Source organism: Arachis stenosperma, chromosome 7 (assembly GCF_014773155.1).
Source record: "Arachis stenosperma cultivar V10309 chromosome 7, arast.V10309.gnm1.PFL2, whole genome shotgun sequence".
NCBI classification, from domain to species: Eukaryota; Viridiplantae; Streptophyta; class Magnoliopsida; order Fabales; family Fabaceae; genus Arachis; species Arachis stenosperma.
Genome location: NC_080383.1, coordinates 14,034,848 through 14,060,060, shown reverse-complemented (window position 1 = coordinate 14,060,060; position 25,213 = coordinate 14,034,848). Strand labels below are relative to the sequence as shown.

The 25,213-nt window shown below is 35.1% G+C and overlaps 3 protein-coding genes across 7 annotated transcripts; 2 read left to right on the top strand and 1 right to left on the bottom strand.

Annotated features, from left to right (window-relative positions):
• Positions 1 to 11,046: 11,046 nt before the first annotated feature.
• LOC130939436 (uncharacterized) lies at positions 11,047 to 14,196 on the bottom strand. The gene is made up of 5 exons (XM_057867539.1): positions 14,166 to 14,196; positions 13,900 to 14,071; positions 11,585 to 13,398; positions 11,282 to 11,486; positions 11,047 to 11,197 (listed from the first exon to the last, which is right to left on the bottom strand). Exons 1-5 carry the CDS (start codon positions 14,194 to 14,196, stop codon positions 11,047 to 11,049), a joined length of 2,373 nt encoding a protein of 790 aa, XP_057723522.1.
• A 2,477-nt stretch (positions 14,197 to 16,673) lies between these two features.
• LOC130939138 (uncharacterized) lies at positions 16,674 to 18,878 on the top strand. Its single transcript, XM_057867235.1, has 5 exons — positions 16,674 to 16,839; positions 16,965 to 17,063; positions 17,188 to 17,271; positions 17,627 to 17,849; positions 18,271 to 18,878. Exons 1-5 carry the CDS (start codon positions 16,810 to 16,812, stop codon positions 18,642 to 18,644), a joined length of 810 nt encoding a protein of 269 aa, XP_057723218.1. The 5' UTR covers positions 16,674 to 16,809; the 3' UTR covers positions 18,645 to 18,878.
• A 728-nt stretch (positions 18,879 to 19,606) lies between these two features.
• Positions 19,607 to 24,773, top strand: LOC130941146 (probable zinc metalloprotease EGY2, chloroplastic). 5 transcript variants are annotated; one of them, XM_057869547.1, is made up of 13 exons: positions 19,607 to 19,693; positions 19,786 to 19,985; positions 20,101 to 20,167; positions 20,978 to 21,106; positions 21,781 to 21,831; positions 21,927 to 22,037; positions 22,118 to 22,192; positions 22,302 to 22,407; positions 22,509 to 22,602; positions 23,113 to 23,266; positions 23,597 to 23,804; positions 23,996 to 24,156; positions 24,295 to 24,773. In XM_057869547.1, the coding sequence occupies exons 2-13, from the start codon at positions 19,819 to 19,821 to the stop codon at positions 24,541 to 24,543; spliced, it is 1,572 nt and encodes a 523-aa protein (XP_057725530.1). In that variant the 5' UTR covers positions 19,607 to 19,693; positions 19,786 to 19,818; the 3' UTR covers positions 24,544 to 24,773. The 5 variants fall into 5 exon arrangements, with proteins under 5 accessions (XP_057725530.1, XP_057725529.1, XP_057725533.1 ...); XM_057869548.1 differs by lacking the exon at positions 19,607 to 19,693 and adding an exon at positions 21,386 to 21,514 and having other exon boundaries at positions 19,968 to 19,985; positions 21,781 to 21,823; XM_057869546.1 differs by lacking the exon at positions 19,607 to 19,693 and having other exon boundaries at positions 19,700 to 19,985.
• Positions 24,774 to 25,213: the final 440 nt, after the last annotated feature.

The window sequence follows — 25,213 nt, the reverse complement described above, 5'->3', positions numbered from 1 at the left end:
TCTCTCTGCGCTGGGCCCTTGATCGTTGTTCTTCTCTGAGGTCTTCTCCACGATTTGTCCGGCCAAGGCGTCTTCATTCCGTCGCGGTGAAGGCCCTCGCCTGGAGTCACCGTGCCGCACGTTGCCGAGCCTCCAACCACGCCTCTGCTCCATCTCCCTGCAGTCGAAGTTTCTGCAAGTAAGTGACAAAGAAAAAACCCTAATTTTTTCAATGTTAAAAGTTGATATTTATGTTAATTTTTTGCAAAAAAAATATGGCATTGTTTGACTGTTGTTGCTGTGATGGTGGTGCTTTGAATTGATTCTATTTCTATTTTTATTAAATAGATTTTGCTTTCAATGGGAGATTTGTAAAAGTGTAATGTATGCTGATGGTTTCAGCTTATGAAAGTCTCGACCTTTTTTTCAAATTATGTGATTGAATGGAGCTACTATGGTATTGGATGATGAATTTTGTTTATTCTTGAATGTTGATTATTGTGGCTGTGCCGATGTTGCTTTAAATAGATTATGTTTCTGTTTTTAATACCTGTAGGGATGGGGGAGGAGGATTTTACCATAGACATACACCATGGTGGCAAGTTTCATGATTTAGGAAACGGACTGGAATATTTGGGGGGAAAGGTGTTGGAAGATATGCATTATGAGCTCGATGAATGGAGTTTGCAAGAAATAGTTAGTGAGTTGCGAAAGTTAGGGTACAAAGGGAATGCCAGGATCTGGTACTGTGAACCAGGCTGTCAATTGAGTTCGGGTCTCAGAGAGTTGATGAGTGATGGAGATGCCATGAGAATGGGTAGGTTATTAGTGTCGCAAACTGTTAAGCATTGCTCGGTGTATGTTGTTGATGGCTGTAGGGAAGGTAACGGTGTTGAGATATGTTCGAATGATAAGGACTATGTGCCAACTGAAGCTGAGTACAATGAGAGTGGTTTCGTAGAAGTAGAGGTTGAATGTGAATCAGAAGCGTCTAGTGAGGAGGATAGATTTGATGACAGTGCAGACGATGGAGACCACGAGGATCATTTTGGATTTGACGTTGAAGATAGAAATGATGGTGGAGTTGGAAATGCTTTTGGGGGATTTGATGGCCCTTTAAATGAACATGACAATGCTCAAACTGGTGGTGTTGATGCTGCTGTGAAAGACGCAGCCGTTAGGGATGATGTTGAGGTTGGAGAGATTTCCGAGGGTTATGAAACTGAAGATATTGATAGCTATGAGGGAGATTCGGATGATATGATTAAGAAGAGAAGATATCCTAAATACAATGAGGCTGAGATGAGTAGAGAATATGTGTTTAAGGTGGGATTGGAGTTCAAGTCACTTGGTCAGTTTAAGGATGCTATTAGGGAGCATGCTCTGTTGAATGGAAGGGATATTAGGTATATCAAGAATGATAAGATTAGATGTAGAGTGGGCTGTAGAGGAAAGAAAGGGAAGTGTAGGTGGATGGCGTTTGCATCCAAAGTTGGTGGTTCCAATTGCTTTCGGCTGAAGACCCTTAATGGAAAGCACACTTGTGGACGAGATTACAGCGGTAGGCTTGCATCAAGTAGTTGGGTGTCTCAGAAGATTGTTACCAATATTAGTAGGGGGGAGGAGATGAAGATTGCAACAGTAATTCAGACTATTCAGGATAAATACATGGCTAATATTTCAGTCACAAAGGCTTATTGGGCGAGGAGAAAGGCGCGGGAAGAAGTACATGGCAGGGCTATTCTACAATATGGCAAGCTCAGAGATTATTGTGCAGAGATTATGAGGACAAATCCCGGGTCTACTACTCAGATTTTGGTTGACAAGCCTTCAATTACACACCAGCCAAGGTTTATGAGGATGTACATGTGTCTAAATTCTGTCAAGCAAGGCTTTTTGGCTGGTTGCAGGCCTATCATAGGAGTAGATGGCTGCCACTTGAAGGGTGATCATGGTCAACAACTGTTGGTGGCTGTCGGAAGAGATCCAAACGATAACTATTTTCCAATTGCTGTTGCTGCTGTAGAGGCTGAGACTAGAGACAGTTGGGGTTGGTTTATAAACCTGTTATTGGATGATATTGGAGATGTCAGTAGAAGGAAGTGGGTATTCATGTCCAACCAACAAAAGGTTAGCATTTGCTATTTAAATCTATTTTAATAGGCTTATAAAAGCTGCAATGTAGCAGGTGTATGATTTATGTTCTTGAAATCTTGTAGGCGGCACATGCTGCAAGCTTTTAAAATGTCACATATATATATTCTTTGTATATCTTTATCCTGTTGTTATTTGTGTTTGATAATTCCATTGGTAAATGTGATTTTTCTAACTTGTGTGCAGAAAAAAAAAACAAAAGATGTTAGATCTTGTCTCTTTGGCCTCTTAAATTTCTGTTAACATTTACTTTTCTTCCATTTAATACAATTCAAATATGTCCTCCCATGCTGAATGCTATAGTATAAGTTAGCAAACAATTCAAAGAAAGGCCTATGCCATAAAATTAGATATATTATTTGTTGCTTGTGTTTGAACAAAAAACGGAACACAGCCTAACTTCCAGATTAGAATAGATAAGAATTGGAAATGATGGGGAACATTTGCCTAAATTTAAAATCAATTTCATAGTCAAAAGTCAAAACAGATCATGCAATGAGGAAAAGAAAGCCACAAAGAAAAAGGGATGTGAATAATATATCTGTAGTGTAGACCTCATTGGCCACACAATAAATATTGCTGTTAAAATATATCTATAGTGTAGACCTCATTAAGCACCAGAATAGTGCATGTCACTTTTCTTATCAAGTTTCTTTATTTGATTTTCGAGATTATTGAAATGTTCTGTCAGTAATCATGGTGGACCCTTAAATCATAGATGCACAAGTCTCATTTCTTTTGCATCGATTCATCATTTGATTATGTGTATATTTGAAAAGTTATTTTTATGGGGAAAAACAAAAACAGTGATATAAGAATTTACCTTTTATTTATTTATTTATTAATTTATTTACTTTTAATATGATATGTTGTAGCTACTGAAAATTGAAATTTAGCTCATATGTTGCTGCGTTTTATAACTGAATTATATATGCTATGTTGCAGCTCTATAAAAAGTTATTATATATGATATGATGCAGCTATATGAATCTGAATTATATATGCTGTGCTGTAGGGTTTGATGCAAGTTATGCAAGAGATGTTGCCGGCGTTAGAGCATCGACTATGCTTGAGACATCTGTATGCGAATTGCAAGAAAGCATATGGAGGTGGGACTGTTTTGCGGGATCTAATTCTATCAATAGCTAAAGCTACATATGTTGAGGAATGGGAGAGGAGGATGACTCAACTAATGAACATCAACCGTCAATGCTATGAAAAGTTATCATCATTGGATCCAAAGCTCTGGTGCAAGAGCCATTTCACGTTTCTTGCTAAGAGCGACATGTTGATGAATAACATATCTGAAGCTTTCAATGGTAGGATCTTGGAGGCAAGAGACAAGCCCATACTTACTATGTTCGAGTGGATTCGATGTTATTGGATGTCTCGGTTTGCTGAAAAAAAAGAAGAAGGCCGAAAAATATGAGGGTACAATCATGCCTAAACCCAAAAAGAGGCTTGATGTCATTGCTATGCGAGCTATGGAGTGGCAAGCAAGATGGGCTGGAGGACTGAAATATGAAGTTTCTCATAAGAACCGGATGATTGTTGAGAGGTTTGTGGTTGACTTGTTGGCTGGAACGTGTAGCTGCAGATTTTGGGGGTTATGTGGAATGCCCTGCCCGCATGCTTGTTGTGCCATATTCGAGAAAGGGGACAGTCCAGAAGATTATTGCAGCAACTTTTATAGCCCAGCAGCCTATGTTGCAACTTATGGTAACTTAGTTTCTCCAATCAATGGAGAAAATATGTGGCCGAAGGTTGAGTGTGACACCATCATACCTCCCATCTTTAGGGTGAAGCCAGGAAGACCACGGATGGTGAGGATCAGAGAACCTGATGAGAACCGTTCTCAGACAAAGCTAAGGAGGACGGGTTCATCTGTTACATGTAGCAACTGCGGCCAATATGGACATAATAGAAGGCATTGTCCCAATCCAATAGTGTCAGGTATCATGCAAATCTGAACCTACAAACTGTTGTTTTACTGTTTTAAATTCGAAATTATAGGGTATTTGAGGTGTATGAAAATTTATTATGCTGTGTTATAAATTGTTGTGAATTGATTTGGATTGCAAACAGATTATGCTGCCTTATAAATAGACTATAAGATGATTATTAATTGATTATGCTGTGTTATAAATAAATTATAAATGGATTATAAATTCATTGAAAAAAGAGCTGAATATTCATGTTGCAATCTGCTGTTTACCTGATTTCAGAACCTGGTGTTGTTGCTGCCGCCAACGGAGAAGGTTCGAACGCTGCTGACACGGTGCCTACTGCTGCTGCTGCTGATCCTGCAGCTACTGTTGACACTGATCCTGCTGCCGACAACAGATCCGGTGTGAATATCCGCAGATCTGAGCGAATAAGGCAAACAGGGGTAGGCAGGGGAAGAGGAAGGGGCAGGGGAAGGGGTAGAGGAAGGGGTAGAGCTACATCTTCACAACCACTCCCCACCACACCTGCATCTTCCCAACAGCTACCTGCCACACCTGTTGTTGCTGCCTCCACTCAACCACTTCCCATACTTGCAACTTTAGCTTCTCAGGCTCCAACCACATCCACCGGTGCAGTGGCTCCAACCACAGCCACCTCACAACAAGCCTTACCTCTTGAAGGGCCAGCCTCCCAGCCTCTCCTAGCTGTGGCAACTGCAAAATCTGACCAAGCACCTAAAACATCTTCTCAACCTTTACCAAAGACAAAGGTGTTTGGTGTCAGGAGAAGTGGGCGGCTGAAGTTAGGAGTGATGAAGCAAAAAGGAGCACCTAGTCTACATATAGATCTAAGTGATGACTGAAGTCTCTTTATATTTATAGTTAGGGTTGTTGGGGTTGCTATTAAATAGTATATCTTGTGATGAATTGTGTCTATGTGGCCACTGTTTATTATGTGGATAGGACCACTATTTTGATATTTTGTAATCAGGTTGGACCACTTTTAATTGTTGCACTTCTTGGATCTTTATTTTGGCTTAGCTATATGTGGCATATTATATGACCACTTATGTTATGATATTTGTGTAAGTATGGTTTACAGGAACACTTAATGAAAATATATGTAGCATATTTTCTAGCCACTTCTTGCTGTAAGTTGTTGCCAATTGTGAAAATTTAACTATTCAGATTGATAAAGTTGCTTCCCAACTATCATTTGTTATACACACAAAATACATCAAAGTGTAAAATTGATTCAAACTAAACTTAATTAACTTTAATTGGATTGAAGCCATACAATCTCTTATATTACAACTTCATAGCACACATAACTCTAAATTCTTGCAAACCACATTCCAATTATTAAGACTAGCAAAAACATAAATAGCATATATTGCATTTTACATTGAATTTTCATATTGTCATCCAACCTCCCAACTTGTTCTTGGAGAATATTCAACTCATCACATAATCTACCCACACAAGCATCTATTTCTTTGCCTTCAACAATTAATCTCGCCATCTCCACGTTTAGCCTCTCTATCTTTCTTTCTTGTGCATCCAATTTCCACATTTCAGCTTCCAGCTTAGCAGAATTTTGTGTTCCAACAACTCCAACAGCAGCAGCAGACACGTTACTTCTTGCACCAACTTCATCAACCCACTCAAAAAATTTGCATCTTCTGTTAGGGCAAGAAACAAATCTTCTATTAGGATTCTTTGTTGTTCCTGAAATTTGAAGACTCAGAGTGTCACCACACAAACAGTGAACCCGCCTTTTCTTTTCCTTTGGCCACCCATTCTTTGCACCATCATCAACCTCAATCCAATCAAAATCATCAATCCACTCAAAAAAGTTGCATTTTGGTATCTTCCCACAACTAACATACCTTCTACCATGGTCAGAAACGGCTGAGGAACGGCGGACGGTTACTGCCTCTCCACAGAAACACAGGTGTCTTCTTTCCTTCAAGTACGAGCTCCTAGAAACACAGCTTCCCGAAGAGAGAATGAATGAGGTTCCTTGACTATGAGCCATAAAGTTGGAGAATATGAAAACTGAAATTGAAGAAGGGAGAAGAAGAGAAACCTCAGATACTGCAATGCGAGTGTTTATAGGGAGAAGACAGGGGTAAATAAGTCATTTCACAGCTCACTAACGTTTTCTTTAACGTCAAACGTTAATAGGGACTTAATTGAAAAAAAAATAAGGTACAGGGACCCAATTGAAAAGAAAAAAAGTCTAAGGACCTAATTGAAAATTCGGTAAAACTATAGGGACCTGCAGAGTAATTAAACCTTTTTTAAATTAAATAATAACTTTTAGACTAAACCAACAAAAATAACCATAAAAGATTAATTTGTTGACAAAAATAACTATGAAAGATAAAAGCTCGTCAAATACCTGCAATTGATGTGTTCTGTTTGTCAAATATGATCAAATATTAATAAAATGTTATTAAATTATACAATGTGTCCACATCCATTGCAATGTAGCAAAAGAATGCCTTACGTAGATTAATTTTTTTTGTTAAAATTGCATTTATTTAGTTTATTAAAAAAGAAAACGTTAATCTTTCAAGCATTGAAATTAGAAGAACCGAAAGTGGTGTTACCCCTCCCTTTTGAGCGCGACATCAATCATGCCCTAACAGAGCAGTTTTTCATGTTCTTCTTCTTCTCTAGCGTACTCCTATTGTACTCTAATTCCATTCGACTTTTATGAACTAAGTCATTCAATGATTGTAACCTCTAAGTTATAAGAGTTGTGTGCAAGGAGCACCACCCCAAGACTTTGCAACAGCCATGACAACAATCAGAAAACTAAACCCACATGCTTGGGAGTATCTGAGCCGCATTCCACCAAAACAATGGTCAAGATCCCACTTTAGTGAATGGCCAAAGGTAGATAATATCACCAACAACAATAGTGAGGTTTTTAACTCTAAGTGTAAGAAGTTTAGGGAAAAGCCAATCATTACCCTCCTAGAAGAGATAAGGTGTTATGTTATGAGAATTTTGGCTAGAAATAAGAAGGAGTTGAGGGGATACAATGGACTGGACGGCTTTGTCCAGTACAACAGAGTAGATTGGAGAAAAATAAGAAACAGTGTAGTAGTTGGAGGCCATTCTAGACGGGGATGATGCTGAAAATATCTTTGAGGTTCAATGCTTACCAATCACTTGTACAGGACTATTACAAACAAAAAAAGCGTAAAGTGTAGAAACAATCATAAAGACACGGACACAAGCTATACTCTCATAGCTTTGATTTCACCTTCAATCTTCTTCTCAACCTTCGTGGCCGTGTTAACATTTCTCTCCATGTGGTCTGTTGGAGCAATTGACACATCTTGATTAGCAACACCACCACATTCATGCTCATTGAGTCTTCTAATCAAACACCATGCCAAACTTTGCTATCCCCCATCAATTTCATCAACCCAAACAAAATAATGGTAATCTCGACTCTACAGAAGCCAAAAAAATCAAAATATGAGAGATGTAGAGGAACCCTATACTTATCTAATTATCATAAATAATGTCTCATACCTTCGAAAAGGGGCAGCGAATGAGCCATCTTCCAGAATTAGTAACCGTCAAAGATTCCAACAAGACAACATACTCACCACAGTAAGATCTTCCATCCATAATTTTCTTCTTCTTCATCTTCGAATGTGAAGCTCCTGAAAATCTACTTTCTTCGCTTGTAGTTACCTCTCTCCTTGACATTGCTCAAATTCTATGAGCATAAATTAATTTAGGAATTAGGGTTCTTCGCTTGTAGTTACCTTGGATGCCTGTACTCAGGTTACCCTGCGAAAATTGGGTTTCAACTGAGAAGAACGAAGAATTAGGGTTTAAATTGACCCTAAATGGTACTGAGTACACGTATGCCTACCAACACGTGTAATCGTCAACGTAAACAGTCCACGTACGTCACTCTGCTAAGGCTACATCAGACTTGGCCATTTTTGACAAACAGAACAAATCAATTGTGGGTATTTGAGGAGTTTTGATCTTCCATGGTTACTTTTGTCAGTGAATCAATCTTTCATGGTAACTTTTGGTGGTTTAGTCTAACTTTTAACCATTTTTAATAAATAAATACCACCTTTTAAGCATCATAACATTCACCATTTATTTATACCCTTGTGACTACTTTAAAAGTAAAGAGTTACTATATTATAGAGTTATAGTTTTCCTTAAAATATTAGGAGAGAATCAAAGAGTATACAACCAATTAAACAATGTCTTTGTCTTGGTTGATGATAGTAATATTACATAGTAAAAATTTTGAATGTCACGTACAAGTGTACAACATGGTGTATTTTCTCTTTGATTTTGATTTCTACACCCACTATCTCAAATCTGGCATAAAAATTTTGATATGAAAATATTATTGGAGATGTATTTTAAAATGAGATTGAGTGGTGTTATTCTCAATCTCAGGAATGGTAAATCCTTTGCTTTTCGTACAGTCTGAGAAAATTTAATAATTTTAAAAAATATATATATAAAGAGCTAATGAATTTAGTATACAATGTGTACAATGGATGTAAAATTGAAATTAACATCAAATGATAATTAAGTTAATTAATTTTTAATAATTTTTAATTTGAAATTCAAAATAAATAAGGATTTGTAACAGTTTACACCGCAAAAATGGTCTCCCTCTCCCCCATGTGATGTGACTTCCTTCTCGCCTAATCTCCTCTTGTCTCACCGGTGCCGTGCCACCACCGACAGCAGCTGCCATTGTCCATAGCTTCGGCTGACGCTGCGGTGCGCATCGCGAACACTGAGCAGCACCGTTGCGTAGTTTGCATTTGCGCAGCTCTGCAACACGCCAGTCGTGCAGCCCTTCCCCGCAGCCGATCCGACACCGCCCAGCCGACGCCGCTAATAAATGGTGCGGAGAATGAAGAGCTTTTCTTCAAAGTAGCAACACACAAACTCATGATGGTTGAGGATGATGCCACATACATAAAACCATTCAATACAAACATGATTGTCATAGCACCTGATCAGACCACAAATGTTCATCTAAAAGCCAACTTCAAGATCGGCAAATTCTAACTTGCAGCCTCTCCTTCTATGGATGCCCCCAACCCCGGTTGACAACAGAACCGCCATTGTCACGTTACATTTCCAAGGTATTTTAGTTTTTAATTTTGATTAATACTACGGAGCAGATTTACAACCTCGTCTAGTCAAAGTTGTCGTTGCGTGACTTCTCCGTCGCCGGATATCCTCTCCTATCTCCATGTGTCGCCGTTGACTCTTCCACCCTACAAATGTGCTAGATGTTCAATTCACTAGGTATGTAGATTGTTATTTTAATTCTTAATTGAATAGTTATTTTGTTCGATTCAGTTTAAGTATATACAATTAGCAAATGTTAGATGGTCATTTCTGGATGATTATTTTAAAAACTACGTGAATGGTTGTTTGATGACGATTCCGCAACGGTGATGGAAGAGAGGGCTACAGGGGTAGACACTGATGGCCGATGAAGAAGCTTCTAACACCGGAGAGGTGGGATGATTGATGAGGGTGGGGGTGGCATACAATTTGGGGAAAAGAGGGTGTTTGGGTGAATTCTTTTGGTAAATTAGGATTGGGATAGTTAATTTTTTGAAATAACTGTTTGTATTTTTTTTTCTTTATATTGGGTCAAATTCAAAACCATTGTACACATTGTCAAAATTTCTCATTGTCTCCCTAACGGAGTTGAAAAAATTTTCCTGTGCATCTCGCACAATGCAAAAAAGCATCTTAAAAAATTGAGTAGTGCTAGGGAGCCAATGACCTAAGCGTACAATGTGTACAATGGGTTAAATCTTTGGTCTATGATTAAAATGAACATCATATATACTATCCAGAATAACCATCCGGATACCAGGGATAATAAACATCTCATGTCATAAAACCACTCATCCTAAAAACTTAAGCTGATTTTAGAGTTCACCAAGGATCGAACTCTTGACCTTTCGGATCTAGAACTCTAATACCATATCATGAACCCACTCATTCCAAAAGCGTAACCTGACAGGACAATGTAACACTAATGATCATATCTCTAATACTTCCTAAACCTCCATTGTACACATTGTACGTTTAAACCATTGGATCCCTATACTTTTCCTAAAAATTTTTGAAAAAATGCATCTCGCTTAGTGCAAGAAAGCTTTCCCTTTTTTTAAATAAAAAATCAAACCGCTGCAAAAAGCATCAACGACATCAAATACGACCTCACCATAGTGAAATGTGGCCTCTCCTTCAACATCATCAAATCCACTATTGAGTGCACGTACTCCTTTGTCACTTCTTTATCTTTTTCACTAGCATTAGAATATATCCTCATGTAAGCATAGTTATAAAAACCGAACCGATGATCGAACCGGTCAGGTTACTGGTTCACTGGTTTAATTTATTGGTTCAACTGATAAATCGCTGGTTGAATCGGTAAAACCGGTTTCACATAAATAAAAAATATAAAATACTAAAAATAGTCATAAACTTAATAAATTCAAAATACATATCGTTAGTTCTTCACCAACATTTTAAAAACAACCAAGTTTCAAAGTCTAAATATAACTAATACAAAGATAAACATGAAGGTAGTTAGTACTAGACTACTAGTACATTAATATCTTAATTAAACACAATAAGGATAACAATTCATAAACTAAATCCAAGGAGTAATTTCGAAGTCGGCAAGTTGCTCTTCATCTGACAAATGTGAAGCTACAACCTAATTGGTTTTATTTTGATTTGTATTTTCCACAGAATTATTAGCTCCATCATCATCCCGATCATCTTCCAAATCCAATTGATCTAGCATTATAGATAATGTTTCACAAATCAAGATAAAAAATAATATAAAACATGTTATGAGGCATACGAAAATCATAGTTGATCAAAATTCATAAATAAATAAAAGCATACCTAAATCATCTAAAGGTTATTGAAGAGACATATTTGCAAGATCATTTTGTAAAGCATCAACTTCTTCAGGAGTTAAAAATATTGGTGAATCTTCCAGTATCCATTTTGAATGATCCTCAAATGCATCAAGACAAATTGGATCATAAACTTGGTTTCTCATTTGGCTCCTATGTTATCAATATATTTCGTTACTCATGTGATGATTAAGATTTTAAAATAATGCTTTCAACTTAAAACAATCAAGAAAGTACCTTTGTTGTAACCTTAAGTTGTAATGAACATAAACAAGATCATTAAGTTTTTGATGCTCTAACCGATTCCTCTTCTTTGAGTGAATGTGTTCAAAAATACTCCAGTTACGCTCACAACCTGAAGAGCTACAAGTCTGGCTTAAAACACGAATAGTCAACTTTTGCAAATTCGGTGCTCCACAACCATAAGATTCCCACCATTGATCTTAACATAAAAAACAGATAAATAATTTATCACAATCATAAATATCACATAATAAATACATCACAATCGTAAAAGACCAAATTTATGAAGAAATTCACCTGGCATAACAGTGGTTCGTTCACGTATTGCAGAAGGTCTTCTAAAATCTTGCTCAGCATTCTTAAAGATCCTCTTCTCACTTGTTAGCTTAGAATTCAATACAGGATCATCATAAGCATATTTCTCAATGACATCCAACAAGCCAGAAATCATTTCTTTGTGCTTTTCAAATTCTCCAGCATTAAATCGAAAAGCTGGATTTAACCAATAACTAGCAGCATGAAGATTTTTCTTAAGTTGTGCATCCCAACGGGTATCTAAAATCTTCAAATAAGGATCAACAACCTTCTTTCTTTTCTGAAACCTCTTCACCATTTCTTCTCTAGCCTTATAAATAGCTTGACAAAGAAAATCCATGGCAGCTCTGTCTTCATTATACACAACACGTAAAACACGAACAAGTGGCTCAGTAAGCTTAACAATATCAGTGCATTGACTCCAAAATTTAGAATCCAAGACTTGGTCCACAAATTTCTTAGCTTTGGATTCTTTGGAGTAAGATGAGCTTGTCCATTCTTTAGAAGTCACCATAGCTCTCAAAGGATCCTTTTGAGCTAAAATACTTTGCAAAGAAATGAAATTAGTAGCAAATCGAGTTGGAGTTGGACGAAATATTTTTCGCCCACCTGTAAACTTTCTCATCAAGAACAGTGGATAGCAATGATTATAGATATGCTTAGTGATCATTGAAGCTTGTGACACAGTTTGACTCACTTCTTGCAACTTTCCAATATCTTGAAACATCATATTAACACAATGAGCTGCACAAGGGGACCAATACAATTTAGGAAACTCATCCTCGAACAACCTTCCCGCAGCAACATAGTTTGTAGCATTGTCCGTTACAATATGCACAACATTCTCAGGACCAACAAACAATAAAACATCCCTAAACAACTTAAACAAATTTTCAGCAGTTTTTGAGACATTAGAAGCATCAACTGACTTTAGAAAAATAGTTCCTTTAGGACAATAAACTAAAAAATTAATCAAAGTACGCCTACAACGATCAGTCCATCCATCGGCCTTAATAGTGCATCCAATTTGCTTCCAAATCTCACGATAACCATCAATCATTTTCCTCACATCCTCAACTAATTTACTCAACAAATACCCACAGACTCTTGGATAACTTGGCCCTTTATACCCTGCACCCATGCTTGCAATAGCATCAATCATTGGCTGATAGTAAGCTGAATTAATCGCATTAAATGGAACAGAGGCATCCATCATCCATTTTGCAATAGCAATATCACACTTCTCTACAATTTCTTTGCTTTGAAGAACGCTTTTGATAGTTGGTTGAGCTCCGGGTGTTGTTGCCGATGGAAAATAAGATTGTAAACCTTTGACTTGTTTTCCTTTTCTAGAGATAGGTGTTGGAACCCTGGATTTTTGTTGTTGTTGCATCTCATTACGTTCGATCTCGTCAAATTCTCTTTCAACATCATCACAAGCATTATAACTTTCGGCATATTGTTCTTGAGTTTTTCTTTTCTTGCTTCGAAGCTCTTCAATGCTTTCATGGAATTGGTGTCTCACTGCAGCTGGCACCTTTCGACAAGACTCAACATCTCCTCCTTTTCCAGCCAAATGAAGCTTAAACCGATGAATTCCTCCACTCCTAATAAGCTTCTCACAATATATGCATAGCAGAATTATTTTTCCAGACTCCACAACTTGTTTACAATGACCCCATGCAGGATCGGTTTTTGCTTTATTATTGTTTTTTTGGGTTCCAATTGATGCATCAGGAGTTGATCTTTGTTCTTGCGAAGATGGTGTTTCTGATGGTGTATTCGTAGAAGCCATTCTAAAAGAATATAGAGTAGCAAAACTGTAAAAGTATAAAACAATAGCAATCCTAAATTCCCTAATTCATATTCCCTATTCAGCAAGACAACAACCTTAAAGGCTTAAATAGTTAAATTCACAGCACAAGCATATTCATCCTAGACAAGCATTAGTCAACAAGCAATCTTAAATAGTTAAATTCCCTATTCAGCAAGACAAGCATATTCATATTTCATAGATTCAAGCATATAATTCATATTTCATAGATTCAAGCATATAATTCATATTTCATAGATTCAAGCATATAATTCATATTTCATATTTCTAGAACAAATCAACAAATCAACAAATATTCAAGTTTTCAACAAGCATATAAAACACAGAATAAATTAACAAAACAACATAATTTATATTTCATAGATTCAAGCTTTCAACAAGCATATTCAACAAGCATATTCATAACACTATAACAGCAAGAAGTGCAGAACATAGCAGACTACAGAGGAGAACTGGAGCTAACCTGTTTGACAGAGCAGAAGACCGAGGCAACGGCAAGTTCGACGGTGCAGCAAGGGCGAGGGCGACGGCGCGGCAACGGCGAATTCGATGGTGCAGCAAGGGCGAGTTCGATGGTGCAGCAAGGGCGAGGGCGACGGCAATGAGAGACAGCCGCGGGTCTTTCCTGTTCCTACCTCCTTAGTTCCTTCAGACTTCAGAGTTCAGACCAGCAGTGAGACGAAGAGGATGACGGCGGATGGCTGGCGGCTGGGTGAGTGACACTGTGACAGAGTGAGGTGAGGCGGAGAGGGTTAGCCATTAGGGGATTGGCCCATTAAGGTTGGGGGGAAAAGTGGAAAGTGGAAACTGGGGGTAGTATCGTAGGGCTTTTCTTTTTTTTTTTTTAAATAAACCAAAACGATGTCGTTTTGTAAAAGGAATAAAAAAACATTTTCGAACCAGTCGGTTAACCAGAAACCGTCGATTTTCCAGTTTTTATTAAAACCGGCCAGTTCAACCCAGTTCTCAACGATTCTCTTCCTTATCCGGTTATAGCACTCAACCGGACCGGTTATGAGTCCGGTTCACCGGTTTTTCGGTCGAATTGACCGGTCCAATCCGATTCTTACAACTATGCATGTAAAACCTTCAAATCATGTAATCTATTTGCATGATAGGTATAATTTGTGATTTGTCTGATTATTTTATCATCTAAATCTCTGTCATTGAACAAACAATGAATAGAAGACAAAAAAATACTAAAAACATAAAAAATGAAGATTGTCATGTGATTTTTGCTTCTATGCAAGATTCAAAATCTCTTAATTTTCAGGGATTATTTTTACATGTTAATACACCAAAAAAAAAAAACATCCACAAAATTGTAAGTATTTAATATATTAAAAATTTAGAAAATATCTAATATGTCCTTTTTCTAAGTAATTCAAATGGATAATAAAATATGACTAACTTTTAAATATTCATGACAATACAATCATGTTTTTATTTTATAATTTTAATTTTATGGAAGTTGTTTTTAATATCTCATCAAATATTTAAATTCAATAGTTAGAACTATATCTTGCCCAATGTCCAATTCATTGTTAAAATGTTGATTTTTTGTCTTTGACATCAGTGTATGTTTGTAGTTTTTTAAGTTTTTTTATGTAAATTCCTTGCTGTATTGTCTACATATTAATACAATAGGCAATCTTCGTCTATATATCCAAAAGGATCTTTTGACATTGAAAAACAAACACATTGAAAAAATTGAAAACTCTTTATAAATTTAGTGAAAAAAATTTGCCTCTTCAAAATTTAAAAAAAGACTCGAAGGTGTGATGTGATTCAATTCATTTTTCATTCTTATTTTCAATAACACATGTTGCATCTGCAGTTTTTTGCGGTTTGCATGGTGTTAGCGTCATTACTTAAACAGTTTGGATAAACAGTTTAATTAAGCTCATTTTAAAAAAATAGTTTAAATAATAAATAATTATATTAAAAGTAACTTATAAATAAGTTATTTTATATTTGGACTTTTAGTTCTAAAAGTGCTTATTTTATAGAAATATAATAAAAAATAGTAGTATTATGAGAGAAGTCATTTTTTTTAACTTCTCTATAAATTTCTAAATAACTTTTTAAAAAATTACAATTTGATTTTAAAAATTACATCAAACATTAATACTATTACTTTTCATAAGTCAAAAAATAAAAAAAATTACTTTTAAAACTTTACAAACAATCCTTATTTTATGAGAAAAATTTTGACTTACCACCCACACGTTCATTATCAACTTAGGCCGTCACCAAAATCAAGCCAATATAAAAAAATAATTTCTTCTCAAGAACTTTTCACTTTTTTTTTTCATTCTCTTATTTACCACAATAAACTTATTTTATTACATGCAGAGATAAAAAAAATATATTCATCTTCATCTTTATTTTATGCTTTTGAGCTGCTTAATAAAATGAAGTGGACTAAACACTCGGATTGATTTTAAAGAATTTTAGATAAGGTATTTTGATTTTCAATAAAGTTTATTTAGTGTTTGAAATGAAATTTTGTTTTAAGAAAAAATAAGTTGTGATCTAATAATATTTTTTAATGATTTAATTATTTTATAATAAAATTCATTAAAATTTATTTATCCAACATATATATTAAAAATTTCACTTAAAAGCACTGAAAGAGTTAATCTATTTGACAGAAAAGTTATAGAACTTCTAAATTAATAAAATTTTATTGAAAAATAAATTATTTGAATTATTTTTGCATCAATTTAGCTACTTATTTAATAAAATATGAATTATATATTTATTTATTTGTTAGTAATTAATCACATAAAGCACATGTTTATATAAAAAAATTGAAGATGGTTAAAAAATTTATTTTATTTTATTAAATTTAGTCATATATCATTTATTTTTGGATCAAAATTTTCTAAAATAAAAAAATAATAAAATAATAAAATAAAAAATTAATTACTTTTAAATAAAAATAATAAAACTTATATTTAATAAAAATTATAAAATTAACGGTAGTTAATTTTTTTAATTTAAAGAATCTAAATTCCTTATTTTTATTTCGTCCTTTCATGTTCATAGTATGAGCGCAGAACGTATAACTTCCACCGAGTTTTCTCATTTCCATTTCAAGACCATCATATTTATGCATTGCTGTCTTACTCATTCCTTAATCACAGTACTGTCACTGTCACACGGATCAAATGCACAGCATCATTGCATCACACAAATGGAAAACTTATTTGTGTCGCTTTGAATAATCCACCACCTCCAAATATTCATTACTCACTCACTTCTTTTCTATTTCTCTCTTTCTCTCTTTCATTATTTTTCCAACACCACCAACTCAATCATACCAAGAAAACCAGGTTCAGTTGAAACAAGAAAGAAAGCTAGCTAGGGCATGGCGCCAAGAGGTAGACCACGCAAAAAGGTCCTTCATTTCACACACTCTTGATCGCTATTTCTTGGGATATCTATAAAGTTTCGATTTTTAATGCGTTTTTGATCATTTCGCATTTCCCTCTTCTCTTGATGGCATTTTTTTTCTGTTTGCAGATGGTTGGAAGCTCAAGAATGGATGCTGCCCTTGATGCAATGAAGCAGTTTGGATTCGAGGAAAAACTTGTTCAAGAAACTGTTAACGAGCTTCTTGATGTTAGTCCAATATTATTATTATTTGTTAAATAAAAGATATCGATGTAAGAATGTGCTGATTTTGGTTTACGAGTAACATTTTTGTAGTCAGTCTTAATCTTCTTGTTTTACTCATAATCTACAGGTTTATCAAGGAGCATGGCCTTTTATTGAGGATGGCTCTTACAATCTCCTAATAGAAACCATACTTGCCAAACAAGAAGACAAGGTTATTTGGTTTTTAATTCTTATTTTGTTTCCATTTGCTGCTTCATTATATGTTATGAAGTGGAAATTGTTAAGGTTTAGATATGATCAAGTCTTTACCAATGAATTATGTCAATGAAGTTACATATTTTCATTTTATTTGCTTGCTAAATGCATTCCATGTCTTCTCTGGAAAATTCTGCTTTCTATAGTATTTGAACACCAACATTATACTAATCTCTTTTACTAATTAAGTAAATTGAATGAATAACATGAATAACTATGCTAGACATGAATTAAGCCTAGATTACTATACACACCACTTTTTTTTTGTGGATACAACAATTAAACTTCACATGAATCCTCCTCCAAACAAGAACAAGGAGGAAAATTTGCAGGAGAATACAAGAAGGGATGGAGTTGCTCTGACATCTTCAGCTGATGCTACTTTTGCAACTGGGATCACTGAAGTTGGATCCTCTAGCCTGGTGGTGAATCATGACCCTTCATTATTGCATGCTAGTGCTGATGGTTTGGACTCTGCATCTCGAACCAATGATCATGATCAAGATACAATTCCACCTTCTAATCAATCAACAGGTAATTGAATCCCATTCTTCATCACTTCCCTCTCATTGAAGTATATATTTGCATTGGTATTCGATATTTGCATTCCCTGAAACAAGGTTATTATTCATTCTTTGCAACTTAGACATCATCCCTGATCCCTAAATGGTTAAATCTATATCTTTGTTCTTTGACAGTTGAAAAATCTTAGATCTATCTTAATTAAACATAAATACTGAATGAATAATGATTTATGATTAGCATTTACTCCTTCTCATCCTAAGTAGTATACTAAGCTGCAAAGAAATGATGAATAATGTAAGCTTCCAATAGAGTAAATTAAACTCAAATTGATATTCAGTTGCTTAAAAATGTTACGGTGTACACAAAAAGTCAGACACCACGTATTTGTGTATAAAGCTTTTGCTAATACCAAACATTGTGTTGTTTGCAGATGTTAAGGATTCAACTGTTCCAGCTGAAAGAAAAGAACAAAATGAGCCAAACCCTTCAGACAATGTAAATACCACTACACAAACACATATGAACAATGTTGGGACCAGTTTTGTGAAGACTAACATGACTACATCCTTGGAAGCACCTGAGAAGGTTCAGCAACGCAGGCGTAAGCCTTGCTATGGTTGGATTAGTGATGATGATAGTGATGATGGCAAAGTGGAACTCATTCACTTGCCTCTTCCTCCATTACCTGAACACATAGAGAAGTTACTTGGGCAGAGTAGTAGTGTTAGTGTAGCATCCCAAACGAAAAGTAGAATCAGAAGAGGAATGCGCAAGAGTAGATGGGATGAAAAGCCAGATGTGTGAACAATTGTACAAGCCAAATGGTGATAGTGATGATAGGGACTAACACACTTATGAATTAAATGAATACTCTTTAGTCTTTACCTTAGTATGATGTTGACCCAATTTGAGTAACTGATTTAGTTTATATCCCATTTAATATAGAAAGAAAAGGTGTGGGACGAGGTTCTGCTGTTGTTGATTAAATTGTGATTTTTACTTATGATTTTTCTGTTTACTTTTTTTTACTGATATTATATACACATACAACCTTTTATTGATTATTTATCTTACAATTTTGTTTTGTATATACATTGAAAATTAATTATTAAATTAGTTACCTATATGACATATAAAATACATATTAAAATATTAAATATATTATGTGTGTATACAAAAAGACTATTAAATTAATTATTTTTATAAAATATATATTAAAATATAAAATATAAATATATGTAAAAAGCGTATAAATATAAAATAATATATATTTATATACAAATATATAATAATTAATTTTTTGAATACACAACAATTATATATTTAAAATGGGTGATACGACTTTCTTCTTTGGTTTTCTATTGGAATGACGCATTCGGTCTCAATTTTATTACAAAACACTTCTTTCTTACTTACAAGCAATGGTGTTTAAACTTCAAAGTATTCAACGTTTAATAAGTGGAAAACTATAATATTGTATCGAACTTGGTGAAATTAAAATACAAGATACTGATGTAATTAGAGATCATATTTTACTTTTTTAATTGTTAAAAAAATTGAGGGAACCATGAAAGTGCAGACAATAACACAAGCTAAAAGCAAGCAGCGTTAAATATTCGCACACCTTGCAAGTTACATGCCGCAATAAATAAATAAATACAATTAAAACAGAAATATGAAAAAAAAAATGAAATCTCAATCCATAATCTTCTTACGTGTCAACTCCTGATTGGTTACCCAAAACTTCTCCCGCTTACCTATGTCCTCGAAGCACGAGAAAAAAAAGATCTTTTCGCGGTAACTACAAAAAAAGGGGGATAGCTTGTCTTCTCTTCTCTTCTCTGCTATTCATAGTACTAAATTCACCTATCTAATTCTAATACTTAAATTCAATCTTTCTTTTCAATTTCTCATTCTAATGAAGCTAGGTTTTCATCTTAATTAGGTAACTCCACCTATCTCTCTGAACGAAAAAACCATGAACTTCTCGGCGGCACCTTCAGCCACTTTTCGCGGGAATCTCGTTCCCTCCTCGCGCTGCGCCACTTGCTTTGAATTCAATCTTCGTTGTCAACTTCCTTCCTCCATTGGTTTTCGCCGCTCTCTACGGCGTTGGAGTTCCTTCAAGCTGAGCTCGAGCTTCAGGTAGCGGCTTTGCTTTCCATTCTCAGTGGAATTTGCGTTTTATTTGTTTATTTGTTTATTTTTTCCGAATTGTTACTGATTCTGCTTTGCGTGGCGATGTTATTTTGGAATAAAGAGGGAAGAGAGGAATTGCTTGTAGTGTTACTGAGCCACATTCAGATCCTGAGGGTGACAATGAGGAGGTACTTCCAGTTTGCTTTGGTACTATATCTGTTGGAGAATTTGTGAGTTGGTTAATTTGTTGTAACTGTCAGGTTAGTTAGAAATCAGAAGTTAGTTATAGTTAGTTAGTTTGTTTCAAATTTTGACAATTTGCTGCACTATATCTATTAGACTAGCATCTGTTATAACAGTTATTTTAGTTTCAGAAGTTAGTGTCAATTAGTTTCAAGTTCTGATCATTGGTATCTGCTTTTTTTTAGTTTAAAGATTCTTAGTAATATTCTTTTCAACTTCCTCTACTTCACGGTTGACTTTATCTTCAGGAATCAGGTTGGTTCTCTTTAGGCTCTTCAAAATGAAGTTTGTCTTGCTATGGATTCTTTCTAGTTATGTTAGGACTTGGCTTATTTGGAATTTCGCAAAATTGCATGGATGCCTTTATGAACCAAGCCAATTGAATTTGGATAAAGTTGAAATTTTGATAATGAAATATAGGTTTTCACTTTAGTACGATATGATAATAGTAATTTTCTGTGCTATCTAAGGTCTGAATTCTCAAATGATTTTCTGAATGATATAAAACTATAAATTAAATTTTATGCTTATCATAGCAGCGGCCAAACATGCAAAACATTTCATTTGGAATGTGAATATTTCAACAAATTAGATGTCAATCTTATTGGGTCGTTTATGTTTTTTATTTTTTATTGTTTTTTTAGTTGACCATTCACACAAAAACATTGTAGGAAGAATGGTCGTCGCTTCTTAGCTTTGCGTGCTGCCATTTACTTTTTCCTTAATAACATTTCATTTTTTTCAATTTTTCTTAGGAGAAAAAAACACATAAAACTGGAGAAACACAACCTTTGCAAGATTCCTTTGAGCAAAGTAGTCCTCAGTCTGAAGATGTAGAACAGCTAAATAGTTTTAGTGAAAATAAGGATCAAAGTGATGTGCAGGTAATTTTTGACTTATTTATTTTTTGTTGCTTTAAATTTGGCAATTTGGTCCTAAATGGTTACATTTCCATAGTTTGTGTATATTCTATTTTCTTTAGTCATTATTTTCTGTCTTTTTAAAAACTGCTCAAAGGACTGTTAGTCATGTATATAGTGTACTCAATAATCCATTTGAAAAATTGAGTTTATTATCTAGTCCACTCATGATGTATGCAACTGGCTAATTTTGTTTTAGGCACTATTAAATATAATTCTGTTCCCTCTCTGTTTCTCCAACAGTAACTGTTGAAGGAGCAGGAAAATTAATTGATCATGAAGGATTCTGGTCGCCACCTGAATGTAGAAAATGTGTATAGCTATTGTCTATGTTATCTGGTATAATTTGTGGAAACCAAAGCATTTATGGAGGTACTTACTTTTGTTAGTCTCATTATACGACTAGTTGCTTGCCGTTTAGCATTTTAAGCATCTGGCTGACAGTCTAATAATAGTTCAGGAATATAACAGTCTCCCATTCCCCAAAAATTTGAACTTCCATCATCAGATTTGGTGTTAGATGTAAAGAAAGAAATAGAAAGAGGAAAACTCTATCATTTTCATTTGGAGTGACAGGCATTGTATCCTCCAGCCCTGCTTTTGCTTATCTCTTATACTTTGGATTTGTGATGTAACAGAGTGTGGATACCATTGAAGTTGCCAGTGGATCACCACTGCCAGGTGTGAAGGTGATTACATAATATGTTTAATACTTCCTGCATTAAAAGAGGCATACTTGTTTTTTCAACCCATTTTCTGCATTTCCGTTCTTTGTTCTAAACAGCCTCAGCAACTGGATGATGCAATAAAAATTCCCAAGGAAACTATTGAAATTCTTAAGAACCAAGTATTTGGATTTGATACCTTTTTTGTGACAAGCCAAGATCCTTATGAGGTGTGCATCGATCTTTCCTCCTTTACTGTTTGCGCACGAAAATGTTCTTGTTGTTTTACGATCTTTTGTTTGTCTGCTAGGGTGGGGTGTTGTTTAAAGGAAATCTACGAGGGCAAGCTTCTAAAAGTTATGATAAGATATCAAAAAGGATGCAAGTATGTTACTTCTATATATATATATATATATATATATATATATATTGTTTTCTGTAATTTGGTTAAGTACCAGTTCCATAACTACAATTCTGCATATTTTTTGTTTTAGGAAAAATTCGGAGATGAATACAAACTTTTCCTGCTGGTCAATCCTGAGGATGATAAGCCAGTTGCTGTAGTGGTTCCAAGAACAACCTTACAACCTGAGACAACTGGTACACTTATCTTGTGGCTGCAGAAAAAGTGGATTTTTTTTTTTGGAGAAAATGAAGTTAGAGATAATTATTTGAACTTCTGATGTTAACTGTCTTTGCAGCGGTACCTGAATGGTTTGCTGCTGGAGCTTTTGGACTTGTTACTGTGTTTACGTTATTGCTTCGCAATGTTCCTGCTTTGCAATCTAATTTATTGTGAGCAATTTTCTTTCGCCTAAATTTGCCACATTATATTCTTTAAACTCTTTAAGTTTAAATTTAGTATACGAAAACTGTTCTCTTTGTTTCCTTTACTGACCTAGCATACTTTACTCCATCCTCAGAACAGATTTTACTAGTAAAAATGTTGGGTACAAAATTATTTATCTTTTTTGTTAGTTGTTATTTTCTTAATAGGTTGTTCTTAATAAATACCTTAGCTTTTGACGAATTCTTATTCATTTCTGATGTAATATTTCATAAACTTTTTTCAGAAATTCTCTAGTTGACTGACATCAGTTTATCACATAGATGCTTCAGTTTTTCTTGCACTTTTAATCCTATAGTGTAAATTTTGTTTTATGCATATTTTTGAGGTATTAAAACTGCCAATTGCTGCATAAATCTGGATTGGTTCATAGCCTCCAATTGCTGCATAAAGGTTTTTGTTAATTAGCTAGTTTTGCATTGCGATTTTTCACCCAAATGATGTTATTAATATTCCAGATCAACTTTTGACAATCTGAACTTGTTAAAGGATGGCTTGCCTGGGGCCGCTGTTACTGCTCTCATTCTGGGTATACATGAACTTGGTCACTTTTTAGTTGCCCAGAACATTGGTGTTAAGCTTGGGGTTCCATTCTTTGTTCCTAGCTGGCAGGTTGTATGATACAAATCTGTATCTGTTAAATCTTCTTTTAAATACGTTTCTCCTTAGTTTCTTTATTTAGCTGACATTGATTTAGTCCACCATATTCTCTGCCTACTCCCTGTAATATGTATTCCTTAAATCATTCAGAGTATGCATACTTGTGTAGAGAATTGATTTACGTATTGTTAATTAAGTATCCATTTGATCATGCATCTCAACTTGAAACAATTTATCTGTGTTTATCTTGGCAAATGTTAAGTAAATGTACTGTTTATACGTACACTTTCTATGCTCTTCTATAGTATTGTACAAAAATTCTTATGAGTAATTTGGTGGCAGATAGGCTCTTTTGGTGCTATTACAAGGATAAGAAACATCGTATCCAATCGTGAAGATCTGCTAAAGCTTGCTGCTGCTGGACCAATAGCTGGCTTTTCCTTGGGTTTTCTGCTTCTGCTTTTAGGTTTTGTCTTACCTCCAAGTGATGGTCTTGGCGTTGTTGTTGATGCCTCTGTATTTCATGAGTCATTTCTTGCTGGCGGCATTGGTAAGACCATGAACTTTAGATAGGCAAGCAGAAAAAGATTTGATGAATTGTGCGTGCATTCATTTGTAGGTTGTAGCAATAATCAGATGAGCCTTTCTTTTTCTCCCTAGCCATGTCAACAAATTAAAGTTATTAGTCCCATAACTAAATAATATATCATTGACAATACTGACAATTTTTTCCCCCTTTAGCAAAGCTGCTTCTTGGTGACGTGCTCAAGGACGGCACGCCAATCTCTGTCAATCCTCTTGTGATTTGGGCATGGGCAGGGCTTCTTATTAATGCCATCAATAGCATTCCTGCCGGAGAGCTTGATGGAGGGAGAATATCTTTTGCCATATGGGGAAGAAAGGTATCAAATCACTTTTAGTAATTTCCTTTGAACTAGAAAATATTTGAGCGAAACTTGGTTTGCAAGTATCATAAAGAGTTATACGATCAATTAGATATAATTGCTCTTCAATGTTGCTAATGTAAGTGTATTTGGCAGGCGTCAGTTCGCTTGACAGGATTTTCGATTGTGCTGCTTGGACTCTCATCTCTGATTGATGATGTAGCATTCTACTGGGTAGTTCTCATATTTTTCTTGCAACGAGGTCCAATTTCTCCTCTCTCTGAAGAAATAAGTGATCCTGATCAGAAGTATGTTGCGTTTGGAATAACAGTTTTGCTCTTAGGCTTGCTGGTGTGCTTGCCTTATCCTTTTCCATTTACAGATGAAGCACTAGCAAGTTTCTAGTGCAATAATGGCCACGTAACTCTGGCAGCACTGCTAGAGTGTTCGTGCCTGAAAGTTTTGAAAAATTGAGTGTACACAATAGGATTGTCAGTGAATCGTAACCGTTAACGTCCGTTCAAACATATACTTCTCAAGATATCAAACATCATTGTTCCACACGCCCCCCCTTTGTAATTCATTGAATTCGTTTATACAAGGACGTTTTCTTTCTTTTTTTTTTTCCCCTTCAATGTTTTCGACTTTTCTCCTCTGTTGACCCCTTAAGTAATTCCTGTTTTGATTTTTCAATGGTTTAAAGGTTGGCGGATTCTTCGTGTAGAAGCCACTGTCTTGCTATATGTGTAAAAATACGGTGTCTGCTTTCTTATTGTGACAAGTGTGTACGTTAGCTAGGGAACCAGAGGTAACATTTTGCAGTGGATGTTCAAATGCAACAGCTCACGTGATCGATTAGCAACATTTCCAAATCTAATTGAGGGTTTAGATGGCTTAATTAAAGTGAGATGGTAGTGGCCTAGTGGGACTGTGTGTGTGTGTGTTTTTTTTTTTTTAGATTTTTAACAGGAAAAAACAAGTAAACTTGGTTATAGTGGCTTCGCGACAATATGGTATAACATATTGACATGCAATCGTGGAAAATAAAAAAAGACGTTTAATTTAATTAATTTAC